Genomic DNA, 15,816 nt, shown 5'->3' with positions numbered 1-15,816 from the left:
TGGCCCAATTGGTATGTATCCATTGCTTAAACACAATAACTTCCTGTGGCTCATGATCTAGGAGATAGCTGGCAAGTTCAGATGCTATAGCTTTGGGCCCAGGACACCTTTCACAGCGATGTAGCATGCACTGTTTAGAGTTCAAACTGCAAACTGCCTTGCTGAGAATCTCCTTATAATTTTCATTTATACCAGCTCCACTAAGCATAAGCTTAACATTGTATTGAATTGCACAGACACAAACTGCATGCATTCCAGCTGATCTTACTGTTACACACCATTTGGGTCTAAGTTCACAAAACTTTGAGAACCCTATTTCTGGATTATTTATATTCTTATAGATAACATACATTTCCCGTAAATTGCAAAGTGACAATATTTGCTGCATGCATGTCTTTCTATCTAAAAGTCTAACTGAAATACTATCTTTTTTTTCAGGGCACGCCCTACTATACTCATCATCTTCAAAAAAATTTCGCACTCTACTAGCAACTTTTGCTGGTAATTTCCTGCTTTGCCTATTTTCGGGAAGTGCCAGAATGCCCTTCTCTGCTTTAAGCGTCCGAGCATTCTTCACCATTCTTTTGGACATGCTGAACTGAGCTGCTGTTTGTCTGACTGTACAACTTACAGGTGCCAAGGTTAAAATTTGCATCTGTTCTTTATGAATTGCATTCTGCATCTTGGCACAGTTTCCACATTCCTTAATTTCACTAGCATCTTCAGTTTTTCAGTTTACTCCCATTGCATTTACAATTCTGTTTTTAAACCACATTTTGAGCCTTTTGAATTTTCTTCTTCACATGTTGGGGCTTATCTCTGTATCTTACTGTTCTCTTCACGGGTGAAATACCGATAGACAATAAGCTACTATTTTATTCTTCTTTTGGTGTAAAGTCCTCTTCAGAATGTGATGATGAGGCTGATAAAGCTTCGTCCAAGTGTTTATTTAAGGTAGTCCTGCAAGCCGGACAAATTTTCTGACCTGGCTTTATGTTATTAAGAAGCTGCTTCTTCAACATATCAGAAGCCTTATTAGGTGTTTCAGTATCAAGAGTGTGAATTCCTGCCTTAACATTATGATTCACCTTCCAAAAGGGATTGAAGCATTTTTTTGTAACCTCTCATATTGTGCCAATAACAGGGCTTCATGGTGTAGGCAAACTTGAGAGGTATTGTCCAGCTTCGCTTCAGAAAATTGGACCAACAACTCTTTTTCCTCATCACTAAAATCCGCAAACCATTTTAAAGCAGCTTTTTTGGCAAAGAAAGTGACATGACACTTTGTTCAACTATCTCCTTGCCCAATTGAGCAGGAAGGTATGCTGTTCCCTTCTGCATCCATCTCTAATCGGTAACTAAATAATGTATTTGACCTCTAAGTGCAAATTATAATCTGCTTAAATTTCAGACAAATTGCTACAGAATGAAATTATACACAATGTATAATACCAATTAAAAAAATCTAATAAGAGATATATGCTTTAAAAGACCCAATCAAAACAATTTTTTGTAAATTAAATTACAAACTTTGATGGTCTTACGAATCACTTAACAAGCCACAGTCAGTCAAGAGAACCCACTCACTATGCTGCAAACACACCACTGAAATACAGATTGTTCAAACAAGGCTCACAATAATGAAACAATCTGATTGTTAAAGTAATTGTTGCCATTATATTGTCTATAAACAGTGAATCTTTTGAATTTTCTCTGTGAAACTAGTGGTTACTTGTTGACCAAGGTAGTAGGCTACATTTAAGTGTGATTAAATACAAAATTAAAACTCTTCGATGTTTAACCAAGCAATTTCACATGTTTCCCTAATAACTTTAAGACAAAAATTCACAGGTTACAACACCTAGGTATTAAAATCTCTGCAATATTGATTGGAAAATTTACATCACTTGATGCATGATTCAAGCAAACAGATTCTTTATTGGAAAAATGTTTTATGCAATTGAATCCAAAAATTAGGTCTTCATTTTCCACTTGTAAATATTTACAATTTTGAGAAGTACAAAAAATATGAAGCTGTTATTCATTGAATTCTTTATGATCTCTCTTTTTTTTCTCAAATGAGAAGAGTTTTATGCAGATGAACACTTATGATAAAAGCAGAAGGGCTACTTCTCATAGTTTTCAAGTTTTCTGACAGTCTCATTGCCTATTTACCAGATCTTTTTATTTCAATTATTCAAGGAACTAATAAGCATTTATTAGTCATAATAAAAGGTTTCAGGTATAATTTGAGTGCCAGGAAAATGTGTTCAAACTTCCAGTGCGCCTTTTTGATGATGCTACTTTTTAGGGCCTTATATGCTTGCAAATCCACTTTTATAGATAGTTTAGAATATGCTCTTTTTAATGACCATAGTTTAGAAGAATTTGAAGAAAACACTTTTTTGAGAAATTTGACTAAAATACCCATTTTTAGCACTTTTTGAAAAATCGTCAATTTTACCCTAGATTTATGAAATAATGGAAAGCAATAGGAGAATGAAATTTTATATTCTAAGACCTTGTGTTGGTGAGTGATGGTGTGCAAAGTTTCATGTACATCCCATAATTACTTTTGGAGATAAAAAAAAACGAAAGTTTGCATTTTTTTTAAAACAGCAATTTTTTCGCCCAACTTTGCCTCAAATTATCTATATGAAAATTGCTCAGAAATCCTTTTCTTAATATTTTACTTTAAAGAGCTCTAAACGTTGTATAAGATGGCCAAGTTTTGTTTCTTTCATGTAAATACTTACAGAGATATCTCATCTCAAAGTTGCTGAAAATTCAAGGACACACTATAGAAAGCTTTGCTATGGTCTTAAACAAGTGACTGTATCTCCGAAAGTATTGAATTTCTGAAACTGAAGCTTTACCAGTGTTCATTGAGAACATGTGTGAATGATCATACAAAATTTCATCAAAATCCATTATGGTCATGTGGGAACATTTCTCGATGTTAGACCACTTGGCACGGAATAGGCCACCATGAATAGGGATGTGGAATGGAAATGGATTAATAATTGCTTGAATAATTGGAAAAATTGATTGGAAAGAATAGTTGAGAAAGTTTTGAAGATAATTTATGAATCTGTGCACAATTTTGGGTGAACATTAACTGATACCAGTATCAACAGACCTGGAATATCATTATATTCAAGGTCAATTAACATAATTTGCATTATGTACTGCTGCTTGCAGTAGTGTGCATTACCAAATAATCACTGAAACCATTGAAATTGTTGAACTGTCTAGAAGTTCTTAAACACACAAAGTACAATATTTTTAGTATAAGTAAACCAAGTGCCTATCAAGTCTTAGTCATTACCTTCACATTAATTCCAGTGTATTAAGTCTAGAGTGTGACAATGTCAATGCAAGAACACTCCTCCATATACGGCACTAATTATTCTTGTCTGCCCGGAACCTCTTGATGCAGGATCTTGGCAGTGAGTGAAATGATGAACAGATAGGAGTTGAAATTATAACCATATGAATAAATATTCCTTTTCTACAAACTTTTTCTGATACTTTTAATGAGTGGTTAAAATACACATTTTTAACAATGTTGGTGCAATGAATCCAAGCATACATCCATGCACAACCACTTCCTGAAACAAAAGGGTGAAGATACATGAATTAATAAACTGAAGAGCATATTTCTTACTTCATTTTATACAGATATTTAATGATGTATCAAAACATTATCCTTGCCATAAAACAACTTGTTAATTTACTTTTGGCAGTGTGTCTGGTTTATATCTCATTTAGTTTACATATAGATTATATATAAGAAAAGGAAAGAAAGAAAAATAATATGATTCAATACAACGATTAATATAAGAGTGCCACTAGCAGTGCCACTATGAGGATGCAAATCAGATTTGCTTTAAATATATGATGTAATGGTCATGAGCATTAGTTACCTTTGAGATTGAATCTGGTGAGATGATGTTAGTCAAAAATGCCTTTGAGATGACAAAGACGCCATTATCAGCACCTCACTGAGTTTAAACGAGGTTGAGTAATAGGCTATGAGAAGCTGGATGTTTCTTCTGGAATATTGCAGAAAGACTTGGGAGGAATGTGACCATTGCACATGTTGGCAGCAGGGGTCACGAGAATGTATGGTCACAAGAAGACTAGGTTTCAGATGGCAATAGGACACTACCAAGTTGGAAGAACATTGTGTTCAGCATATGGCTCTGGCATATTGTACTTCATCTGCAGCAGAAATTTGAGCAGCAGCTGGCACCACAGTGCCACAATGAACTTTTACAAATTGGTTACTTCAAGGACAGCTCCAAGCCTGCAATCCACCAACCCCAAACCATCACCATTTGTGACTTCAGTGGTGTCAAGTGATAGCTTATTGGAGGGTAGGGTGTAGGTTTGTCATGTTTTTGGATGAAAGCTGATTCTGCCTTGGTGTTAGTATATCTGTGTGGTTGTTAGAAGGAGGCCAGTTGAGGGCTGTGATCAGTTTGACTATGTGCTAGACACACTGAACCTATACTTGGAGTTATCAGCCATGGTGCAATTTCATACAACATAAGGAGAACTATCATGGTTGTCCTGTGCAGCTTGACTGTACATTTGTATGTCTGTCTGGTGATTTGACCTGTTGTGCTGCCATTCATGAACAGCATTCCAGGGGATGTTTTCCAACACGATAATGCTCATCCCCATACCACTGTTGTGACCCAATATACTCTACAGAATCTTGACATGTTGCCTTGGCCTTCTTGATCACCAGACCTGTCTCCAATTGAGCACATATGGGACCTTATCAAATGACAAGTCCAGCACCTTCCACAAACAGCATTAACCATCCCTGTATTGACTGACCAAGTGCCACAGGTTTGGAACTCCATCTCCAAATTGACATCCAGTACCTGTATGACACAATTCTTGCATGTTTGCAAGCTTGCATTAAACATTCTGCTGGTTACACCAATTATTAATGCACCAACATTGCACATTTGCAATGGCTTATCTCACACATACATTAACATGTGATCTTGCGATGTAGTCACTTAAATATGTTACCTAGACAAATGTATTCTGAAAATTTCATTACTCTACATTAATTATTTATTTGTGTTGTGATTTTTTTCTGTAAGTGAATGTAGAATCGGTCTGTTATATATATAAAGCAGAATGTAGGTGTGAAACCTAAAGAGCAATTTGAGTCAAATTTGGCACAGAAACAGCAGGCCTCATGAGTGTCAGCACTGTGGGGTTTATTACCTCTTAGCTCCAACAGATGCGTGTATATATAGGGAAAAACGTGTTTTCTCCAACCCCTGGCATACATGCTGCCCTTCAAAACAGGCATGTTGTGTAGGAACAGTATCGGCATGCCAAATCAGTCTGCTTTGAAGCACATCCTGCATTTGAATGGCAAGAAATGGTTGTCAGGAACTGGACATGTACACCTCCAAGCACATTTTGTTGGAGTACTATCAGTCTGCTTTGACTTTCTTTCCATGGTGGCTTGCACATGAGGGGTAAATAAATTATTTTCAAGCCCATGATGTGTAGTCTGTCTTGCATGACAGGTATGTTATTGTAGAAGTATCAGCCTGCATTGTTGAACTATATTTCACGGGATACATATGATGATAAGCATGGCTGAGATGGATAGAGGAGGGTAGGGATGAAGTGGGGGGGGGGGGGGGTGGAAAGAGAGAGGGGAGATGGGCCTGATGCATAAGGTAAGTGGAAAGTGTAGAGGGTTCTGGGCAGGAGGAAAAGGTAGATGGGAGGCAGATGTGGAAAGAGAGAGCGGGAGAACGATGTGGTTGGACCACAGGGGGAGGAAGATATGGTCAGAGAGAGGGGCTGGAGGAACTGGACAAAGAGTGGGGGAGGCAGAAATGAAGAGACAGTGAGAGTGGGGAAGAGGAGATAAACAGAGAGAGGCTGGAGGTTGACATGGTCAGATAGAGAGAGGAAGACATGGACACAGAGAGGTTTGGAGGAGGAGAAGGAGGAGGAGGAGGACGAGGTGTGTTCAGTATATATGTGTAATGCATACTTGGGCAAAGCCATGGAGAAAAGGCTAGTATCCAAATAAATGAAGCTACAAGTTAGAAGATCACACATTGCTAAACATGTATGCAAAATAGTGGCATTTAAGTAGTGTAAATACAAGAGACAGCTTTCAAAATGCTCATATCATTGATATATTCTTTCTTGCAATCACCTTTGGGTAAGAAAATAATGCTCTTCAATTACTGCAGCTGCTTTCTATTTATAGACTTTGTAATATGTTTAAATATTGAAATCCTATAGAGTTTGTTTGTGATCTTTGCAGTTAAATTCCATACAAATATGCTCTATCAAATATTCTAGCACATTAGAATTAGTTGTTTATGACAGTGATACTTCTTATAGGATAGTAACTTAATTAATATTAACATTAATTATACAGAATTTTTAATTTGCAGAAGGTGGTGTGTTCGCATCTGAAGAAGATGTAAAGAATTTGAATGACAACTTTGATGCTTATGTTGCTCATGAGCTCCGACTGTCAAGCAGAGAAGAGCAGTTAAGAGTCTCTGCAGAAATTCGACAATTTTATTATGGTGACAATGAAATTACTTTACAACTTAACGACTCAACTGCCAAGGTAACCTATACTCTTTAAAATTTGATGTGGCATAGAAATACATCGTGTTATTTATTTCTAGAATCAGTTGTTTGCACAGTAAAATAAATAAAAGGTATCTTGTAATTTACTATGTAATAGAGTACTGAATTTTAAAACAAAAGTACTTTTTCTCAAATAGCTATATAATTTCATTTTTATGACAAATAGGCATGTTGTGATAACAATTTAGAATGTGTAGAGTACATTTCTATTGTATAGGGTATAATTTTCATGCAATTAGCCCCGTAACTTAAAACACATACTGCTGAAACTATCATGCATCAACCATGTATATTTTTTTTCTTCTTGTCCATTGTAATGAACATTTACCACCGACACTGGAATGCCAAAGAAACTGGTATAGGCATGCCTATTCAAATACAGAGATGCGTAAACAAGCAGAATACGGCACTGCTGTCAGCATTGCCTATATATGACAACAAGTGTCTGGTGCAGTTGTTAGATCAGTTACTGCTGGTATAATGGTAGGTCATCAAGATTTAAGTGAGTTTGAATGTGGTGCTATAGTTGGCTTGTAAGCAATGGGACACAGCATCTCCGAGGTAATGATGAAGTGGGAATTTTCCCGTATGACCATTTCATGAGTGTACCATGAATACCAGGAATCCAGGAGACCATTAAATCTCTGTCATTGCTGCAGCCAGGAAAAGATCCTACAAGAACAGGACCAATGACAACTGAAGAGAATCATTCAAAGTGACAAAAGTGCAACCCTTCCACAAATGGTTGCAGATTTCAATGCTGGACCATCAACAAGTTTCAGTGTGTGGTCCATTCAATGAAACGTCAATGATATGAGCTTTCAGAGCCAAAGGGCCACTCATGTACCCTTGATGATGGCGCAACACAAGGCTTTACACCTTGCCTGGATCCGTCTGATGCAAACGTTGGACTGCTGTTGACCGGAAACATGTTGCCTAGTTGGATGAGTCTCATTTCAAATTGTATCAAGTGGATGGATGTGTATGGCTATGGAGACAACCTCGTGAATCCATGGACCCTGCATGTCAGCAGAGGACTGTTCAAGCTGGTGGAGGCTCTATAATGGAGTCTGGCATGTGCAGTTGGAGTGATATTGGACCCCTGATATGTCTAGGTATGACTCTGACAGGTGACATATATGGAAGTGTCCTCTCTGATCACCTGCATCCATTCATGTCCATTGGGCATTCTAATGGACTTAGGTAGTTTCAGCAGGACAAGGCAACACCCAACATGTCCAGAATTGCTACAGAGTGGCTCCAAGAACACACCTCTGAGTTTACATACTTCCACTGACCACCAAACTCCCCAGACATGAACATTATTGAGCATATCTGGAATACCTTGCAACATGCTGTTCAGAAGAGATCTCCACCTCCTTGTATTCATAGGGATTTATGGACAGGCCTGCAGTATTCATGGTGTCAATTTCCTCCTGCACTACTTCAGGCATTAGTTGAGTCCTTGCCACATCATGTTGTGCCACTTCTTTGTACTTACAGGTGCCCTACACTATATTAAGCAGGTGTACCAGTTTCTTTGGTTCTTCAGTGTAATACCTAATAGAGGACTTCATTATAAATTAAGCAGTCTATTTATTACCATTCCTAAAGAGTATATGCTGATTTCCATCTTATCCAAGGAAATAGAGTAACAGGTACTGACAGTGCAGCCACCACACCACTGTTGATATGGTGTGACATATAAACATTGCTTCCTTACACATCCTTCTATTAACATGAAATATAACCATGAATTTGGTGTGTGGCTTCATTGCATATGCAGATGTGTACATGATTTTTATAGAATAGCAAAATGTAGCAAATGCTGCTAACTGATGCTATACATGAATTGAGGACAATGACACTAAAACAAGAAATTAATTTTATGACTAGATAAATGACTTTTCAAAGCTGACCATCTGGCCACAGAAAAGTCACAGTTAAGGAAATTTTGGTATTGAGTAACATCGGAGCATGACTCTTCAACTTCTCCTGACATAATTTGTGATGAAATAGCTCATAGATGAACAGCTCAGTGTCAGGGTCCAACATGTTCAGTATTTCAGAAACCAACCACATTCCCAACATCAAGTGTGCTTATGATGATGGCAGTGTGGTTGCTTGCTGAAATATTGTGCCAATTGAACACCAACATCTGGCCATTCACCCATGAACTATTCATAATGTCAAAATATGTAAACTGTAACAGAGCCCACCTCAGTAGACAGGAATTGTATAGATGGTATATCTGCTGTCACTGTGACTGCTTCATCATACCAGTACTTTTTTAAATGTGTTTAATATCTTTTACAATTTCATTCATTAATTTGTGATACAATGACTGGCATTATAAACTTCAAATATTCTCAGCAGTTGACAAATGACAATATATCTCATGGCAGTTTTGGTCTTGTATACATTTCATAGTAAAATCTTTTAAAATTGTCAAAATTTGTTTTATCATCTTTGCAAGTTAATACAATTGAACTTTCTTATAATGAAATTGGTTACAATGACAACTTGGCTATAACATCCTGATTTCTGTGATATGGCCATATTTCTCATAAGGAGCATACTTCTCATTCTTGCTTAATGTGAAAAATATATACACATGCACATCATATGTAGTGTCATTTTCAGCCTCCTTTTGCAACAAGACTTTCAGAGAATCAATGTACTGTATAAGGAAATCTATTGTTGTTATATGGCAACCTGGCACATTCTTCTCTCTGCCCTTCTGTCAACAATAGGTGTAGTATAGATTCATAAGCTTATTGTTACCCTAGTGCATTCATACTGCAGTAGTGGTGACAATCACAGAACTAATGAACAGTGTAAGTGATGCCACTTCCCATGACAATTTGTTATGAAGTGTGTGGGAATTTAGAACAGGATTACTAGTAAAAGTTTTGACAGTAGAAGAAAAAGTAAAAGCGATTCAAGAAATCTAGAATGGAGCTAAACAGGTTGACATGTGTCATCAATTTGGCCTCATAAATTCCATAGTCCAAATGATCTGGAAGAACAAGGATAAAATTGTTAATGTGTTTGAACAAAACGGATCTAAAATTAAGCGGTTATGAAAAGCTGAATGAAGCAAAATGTATGAAATGCTGCTTAAGTGGTTTAAGCAACAGAGAAGCATCAATGTACCCATTAGTGGGCCTCTCCTTATGGTGAAAACAAAAAAAATTGCCAATAAATTAAAAGATGAGGAGTTTTTGTGGAACAGTGGCTGTATTGACAGATTCAAGCAACATCATAGTATTACTTTTGGCAAAGTGAGTGGCGAAGCCAACAGTGTGAATACTGAAACAATCAAACAATGGGTCACTACCATGTGGCCTATATTTTGTGAAGGATATGCAGACTATGACATATTTAACACAGATGAGACTGGCATGTTCTTGAAATTGACACTTGACTAAGCTCTGAAATTCAAGGGTAAAAAATGTGTTTGTGGTAAGTTATCTAAAACTAATAACACTAATAACAGTTCTGGTTTGTGCTAACATAGATGGAACTGAGAAGAAAAAATTGCTCATGATAGGTAAATTGAAAAGTCCTTTGTGTTTTAAACATCTAAAAAATCTCCTAGTGCACTACAATGCTAATAAAAAGTCATGGATGACCTCTGAACTCTTCGAAGTTGAGATAATGTCTTGGGTCTGGGAGCTTAGAAGTCAGAAAATGAAGATACTGATTCTTCTCCTAGTGCACTACAATGCTAATAAAAAGTCATGGATGACCTCTGAACTCTTCGAAGTTGAGATAAAGTGTTGGGTCTGGGAGCTTAGAAGTCAGAAAATGAAGATACTGGTTCTTGATGACAACTGTCCAGCATCCCACACTCTTTCATCTGGTAAATAATAAACTTGTTTTGCTTCCTGCTAGTACAACAAGTTTATTGCAACTCCTGGATGAATGAGTAATTAGAGGTCTGAAATGCCACTATCATAAGTTTATATTACTGAAAATGATACAATACATTTAGAAAAAGCAGGATTGTTCTATTACACTGATGGATGTGATGAGATGCATTACCAAAGCTTGGAGCTGGGCCACAGCCCAAAACATTCAAGAACTGTTTCCGTCATACAGGAATCGCAACTGAAGACACATTCAATGACACTGATGATCTGCCACTATCTGCATTGCTGCCAGGAATCAACTGTGATATCTCAATCAGAGTGACTATGAAATATATGCAACAGTAGATGATGGCCTTGCTACAAGCAAAGTGCAAACTGAAGACAAAATAGCAAGCAATGTGTAGAATCAGGGCAACAGTGAACATGAAGTTGGCGAAGATGGTGATGGAGACGAAGAAGAAGAGGAAAAAGAAAGAAAGAAAGTGCTTATCCCTACTGTGAATGATGCCTTAGAAACCATTAGAATTATGAACAAGTTTTATGAAGCAGGGGGATGAAGCAGTGAAATTGCAAATGAAATAATGAACATAGAACATCATTTAGAAAGTGTGTATTGGGCAAATAGACAGCAGAGTAAAATGACTGATTAATTCCCTCTGTAGTGGTTCACCTACTTTAACGAATTTAAGTAGGCAGATGGCAAAACAACAAGGGAAGTAAAATTATCCCAGCTTGCTTCATCACAACTCCTAAGTAAATAAATCTGGTGAGAACTCAACATACTGCTGGATGAACTGTATTTATGTAAGCTTAAATGTTAATTCTGTATGTAAAATGAAACAAGTCTAAATAAATTTGTTGTTTTCCATTTGTCACCACAACAGACTGAAAATAAAAATCTCAGTTATAGCAAAATAATTTTCAAGGTCCTTTGAATGTTGTTATAGGCAGGTTCTGATGTATTTATTTGAAGCTAATCTCACATATCTCAACTGGACATTCAATAATGGGAATTAATGAGCTTGTTCTTTTGCAGCCCATTGAAGTCAGTTTCTTCATTCTGGGTAAACCTAGCTTTACCTCTGCATTGGTTAAAGTCTGTAATATTTAATTGTATTAAATAAAGGATTTTCAGAAATTGAATCAAAATTATTTCTTTTGTTTTTGAGAAATAAAAGTTGGACTACAATTTAAATTATTATATATTGCATAAAGCAATAGAATTTTGTGCCATGGCAAAGTCGTCTTGAGCAATGCAAGTTAATGTCAAAAAAAATTGACTATAATTAGCACAACTCTTTACAGAAAGCACTTCCTTACAGATAACTGAATGAGCTGTAGAAAGTGAGAGGTTACTTTTAACATCGACTGTCACATAATGCATACATAAACTGAACTGCATGGGACCCAAATTTAATCATGTATAAAGTTTCAACAACATATGTTGATGATTTTCATTAATAAGTGTCAGTGTGGCTCTGGGTCAAATGCCCATTGAAATTCAAGAAAAGCTGTGTCCATCTGAGTGCTCTGAGTCATGAACTTCATGATGTCATATGAGAAAGAGAGGGTTGTGTTTTACATGACTGGTGTCTATGGAATCCTTGGTGGCTGGCATGGAGAAGACTATTCTTTTTAAGATATCTCATTACTTTTTAGCTCAGAAAAAATTCTAAGATTTTGTAACAGATGGCTCTCAGTTAAAAGTAGTTTTGTATACCAATTCTGCTACTTTTCTTGTGGAAGGGTGTGGCCCATGCTTTCTTCCAACCATAAGGCAATTTTTTATTTGAGAGACCTGTTGGATAGTATTTTTAAAAGGAGTCCCAACTCAGCTGCACATTCTGTGTGGAATATGACTGCTGTTATAAGTCTGTGGAAGTTATTTTGATAATTATCAGTGAGAGTAGATTAACACTGATCATAAGTGATTATTGATGTACCTTACATGAATAGTCTGCAGAGGCCTCTTCTCTCTCTTAATGTGTAAACCAGCTCATTTCACATCGTGTAAAGTTCTCCAAGATGATGGAACTTATGAAACATGATGTGTGAATGTATGAAAGAATTAATGCAAATAACATCACATCATAATTTTGAATTCTCTTGTTAGGCAGGATTTTGCACTGATCATGATATTGTTTATTTTGGTTCCAGTGTTCAGTTTTGTCTGCAGCATTTTGTTAATAATACTAAAAATTTTCCTTTGTTTACAGTTGGCATCAGATCTTAGTTTTACGGAAGGAGTAGATACTGTTATACGTAACATGAGTAGAAGTTCTCCGGAACCTGTGTACTATTATCAGTTCTCATTCAACGGACCACTCAATGTATACCCTGATTTTCCAGGTAAATTGTCCTTGGAAGCACCAAACCTATATAAATTTATTTTTTTGTACATGTATCTCATATTAAAGAAGATGAGTGGCTTGTGTCCATATCTTATGATACTTCTTCCTAATATATAATTGTAACAATAAATACTGTACATTCTGATAGGAGCTTGCCATGGGGATGATACAAGATATGCAAAAAACTATGTTAATCTTGAACCAGATTCTGTTGGATACAAAGTTGGACTGCAATTGCTTCATATGTGGGCCAATTTTGTGAAATACGGGTGAGTCACTAAACACTTCATCAAAACAGAATCAAAGCAATGATTCAACTTTTGAAACTTAAAACTAAATTTTTAATTTTTTTTTACTCTTCTTATTTTCTTTTTGCAGTGATCCAACTCCAGTTATTGATGAACTACTTACAGAAGACTGGAATCAGTATGAAACAAACAACACAAATTATTTAGAGTTTGTTTCACCTCTTTATACTGGGACTGGCCTGAACAAGGAAAGAATGGATTTCTGGCACACTGTAATGCCATAGATAAATTGTTCAAGGAAACATACAAAATGAAAATAATGAGTATAAGAAAAAGCTGAATATATGTGAAATATCGTTAATTTTTGTTGTCATTTTAGTTATTGGCAAAACTGTGATGTATTTATTAATATCATTCACCCTTCCTCTGCCATTATTTTAACATTATGTGCAAACATAGAGATTTATTTTCCATTCTTATATATTCTGTTTATTTGTTGTCTTCATGAGTTAAAATTACTTTATACCTAACAGAAATGACTATTTTCACACTAAAAATAAGGTATTGTGATGGAGAAATGCACAGTTTTTAAAATTATTTATATGAATGAGCTACGTAATTTCTTGTAAATATGTTTCAGCTATCACAAATACTCACCAAACAGCACATGCATTGAGTCGTCAAGAGGCAAACACAAAAAAATTGACAATGGATTTCTTCCCCAAGCTAGCATAATTTTCATTCTCTTTTGCCCCTCTTGATGACCCAATCCTGCCTTCAAGTATCACAATTTGATATTAAGTATAATTTGTTCATTATTGCCAACTAACATCTGACAACTTAATGCAAAGACTGTTTGAATTCATAAAATGTGTAATAAATATAATAAAGATAAATTTTTTATACCTTATATTTTTTTCATTCTTTATTCAATATGTTGTGAGCACTGTTCGCTATTTTTATCCTATCCCCACAATGAATGAGCCTGTAAGAACTCACATGTAATGGTCAGTAATTACATTATCAGATGTGGCATAATGGTACCTATTATTCTGGTGAAACTGATTGCACTTAGGTGATAGTAGACTACCTTGCACAAAGTGGGTGGGTCCATGTGTCAACATGAAAAAAGTTAAAATGTTTTAATTTTTATTTTAGTAACCTAGCTGTACAGTGATTTTACGGAGATTTTAAGATTCATAAACAGTAATTCGGAAGTAAGGAACAGTAATACACAGGACTGTATGTTGTTGAATTTCATCAGCATGTTGTTGAGAAAAATTGGAGCAAGAATTTTATGGTCACTTGTGCAGCAGCATGCAAATACAGTTTTGTCTGCTTAGTGTTCTTATTTTTGTACTATTCCTGTTGTCTTGTACATATCTTCCTTCTCCTCCTCCTCCTCTTCCTTCTCCTCCTCCTCCTCCTCTTCCTCTTCCTTCTCCTCCTTCTCCTCCTCTTTCATCTTTTCTGCACTTAAGCCTGCTGGTTTATAAATAAAAAAATAAAATAAAAAAGAATCATTAGCTCCGGGGTCTGGTGTGATGGATGTAGTAACTTTTTCATTGGGGTGATTGTAGTGGCGTGGGAATTGGGAAAATGAGCGAGACTCATCAGTGGTTCTGTAGGCTATGCAGCAGAGATAGAAAGGTTGTGGAACAGGAGGGGAAAATTGCTGCCCTTCAGGCTGAGTTAGATGAGGCTAGACAAGAACTGGGCAGGTTAAGGGGGGAGGGTAAACAGGGGTGGGAAGTGGCAACAGGCATAAGGAACAGGCCAAGAAATTCTTTTGACAGCTTTATTATTAATGTACAAAATAGGTTTGACCTGTTGCCTCAGTCAGAAACTGATGAGCCTCTCACAGAAGTAGATGTAGACAGGGCTCAACAAATTTTCAGCAGCAAATTGAATAAGAATGTAGGGAAGTCTGCAAAGAGAAAGGAAGTCTTGTTGCTAGATAGTTCACATGCAAGGGGTGTGGGCCAACTTCTGCAGGATGAATTATGGTCAGAATACCAGGTCACAAGTTTTTTCAAACCTAGTGCTGGACTGGTGCAGGTTACAGAGGATTTAGGTTCACTATGTAGAGGCTTTACTAAGGAAGATACCAGGGTTATTGTGGGTGGGCCGGGCAACAGTATTGACAGAGATCCGGGGTACAGCATAGAGTGTGACCTGGCAAAGATTGCATCAACATCAAGTCATACCAGTGTTGGGTTTGTGTTGGTTCTGGAGCGCCACAACTGACCTCATTTGAGCTCTTCTGTCAGGAGAGTTAATTTGGAGTTGGAATGGCTACTTGGATCTGGTGCAGGGTCACACATTGGTGTGGTTCCTGTTGATTCACTCTGTAGGTGGGACTCTACTAGACATGGCCTACACCTCAACAAGAAAGGGAAGGGTAAACTGGCTGGGCTGATAGCAGGAAATTTAAAGGGGGGAGGAACTACATCTCATGGTGGAAACTCTTTTTTAGTGTAAGATCAGTGTCCAGTGGGAAACTCAGCCAGGCAAGTACTAAAGATGTTAAAAACGTTCAAGATACTCACAAAAGTAAAGTGAAAAATAATGTTAGTATATTTCATCAAAATATTGGGGGATTGAAGAATAAAACTGATGAGATTCTGCTTTCTTTAGAAGATATAGAAACTCAGAATGTAATAGATATACCATGCCTGTCTGAGC

The 15,816-nt window shown here is 36.6% G+C and overlaps 1 protein-coding gene across 3 annotated transcripts in view; it reads left to right on the top strand.

Annotated features, from left to right (window-relative positions):
• Nucleotides 1–13,970, top strand: part of LOC126457562 (esterase FE4-like) — a 130,508-nt gene extending 116,538 nt beyond the window's left edge. For all 3 annotated transcript variants that reach the window (XM_050093974.1, XM_050093976.1, XM_050093975.1), the window contains exons 6-9: nucleotides 6,453–6,634; nucleotides 12,749–12,881; nucleotides 13,032–13,152; nucleotides 13,262–13,970. In XM_050093974.1, coding sequence (XP_049949931.1) covers nucleotides 6,453–6,634; nucleotides 12,749–12,881; nucleotides 13,032–13,152; nucleotides 13,262–13,415 — 590 coding nt within the window. In that variant the 3' untranslated portion in view covers nucleotides 13,416–13,970. The remainder of the gene's footprint in view (nucleotides 1–6,452; nucleotides 6,635–12,748; nucleotides 12,882–13,031; nucleotides 13,153–13,261) is intronic.
• Nucleotides 13,971–15,816: the final 1,846 nt, after the last annotated feature.

The sequence above is a fragment of the Schistocerca serialis genome, chromosome 2 (assembly GCF_023864345.2).
Source record: "Schistocerca serialis cubense isolate TAMUIC-IGC-003099 chromosome 2, iqSchSeri2.2, whole genome shotgun sequence".
Lineage (NCBI taxonomy): Eukaryota > Metazoa > Arthropoda > Insecta > Orthoptera > Acrididae > Schistocerca > Schistocerca serialis.
This window is presented reverse-complemented; position numbering and strand designations above follow the sequence as displayed.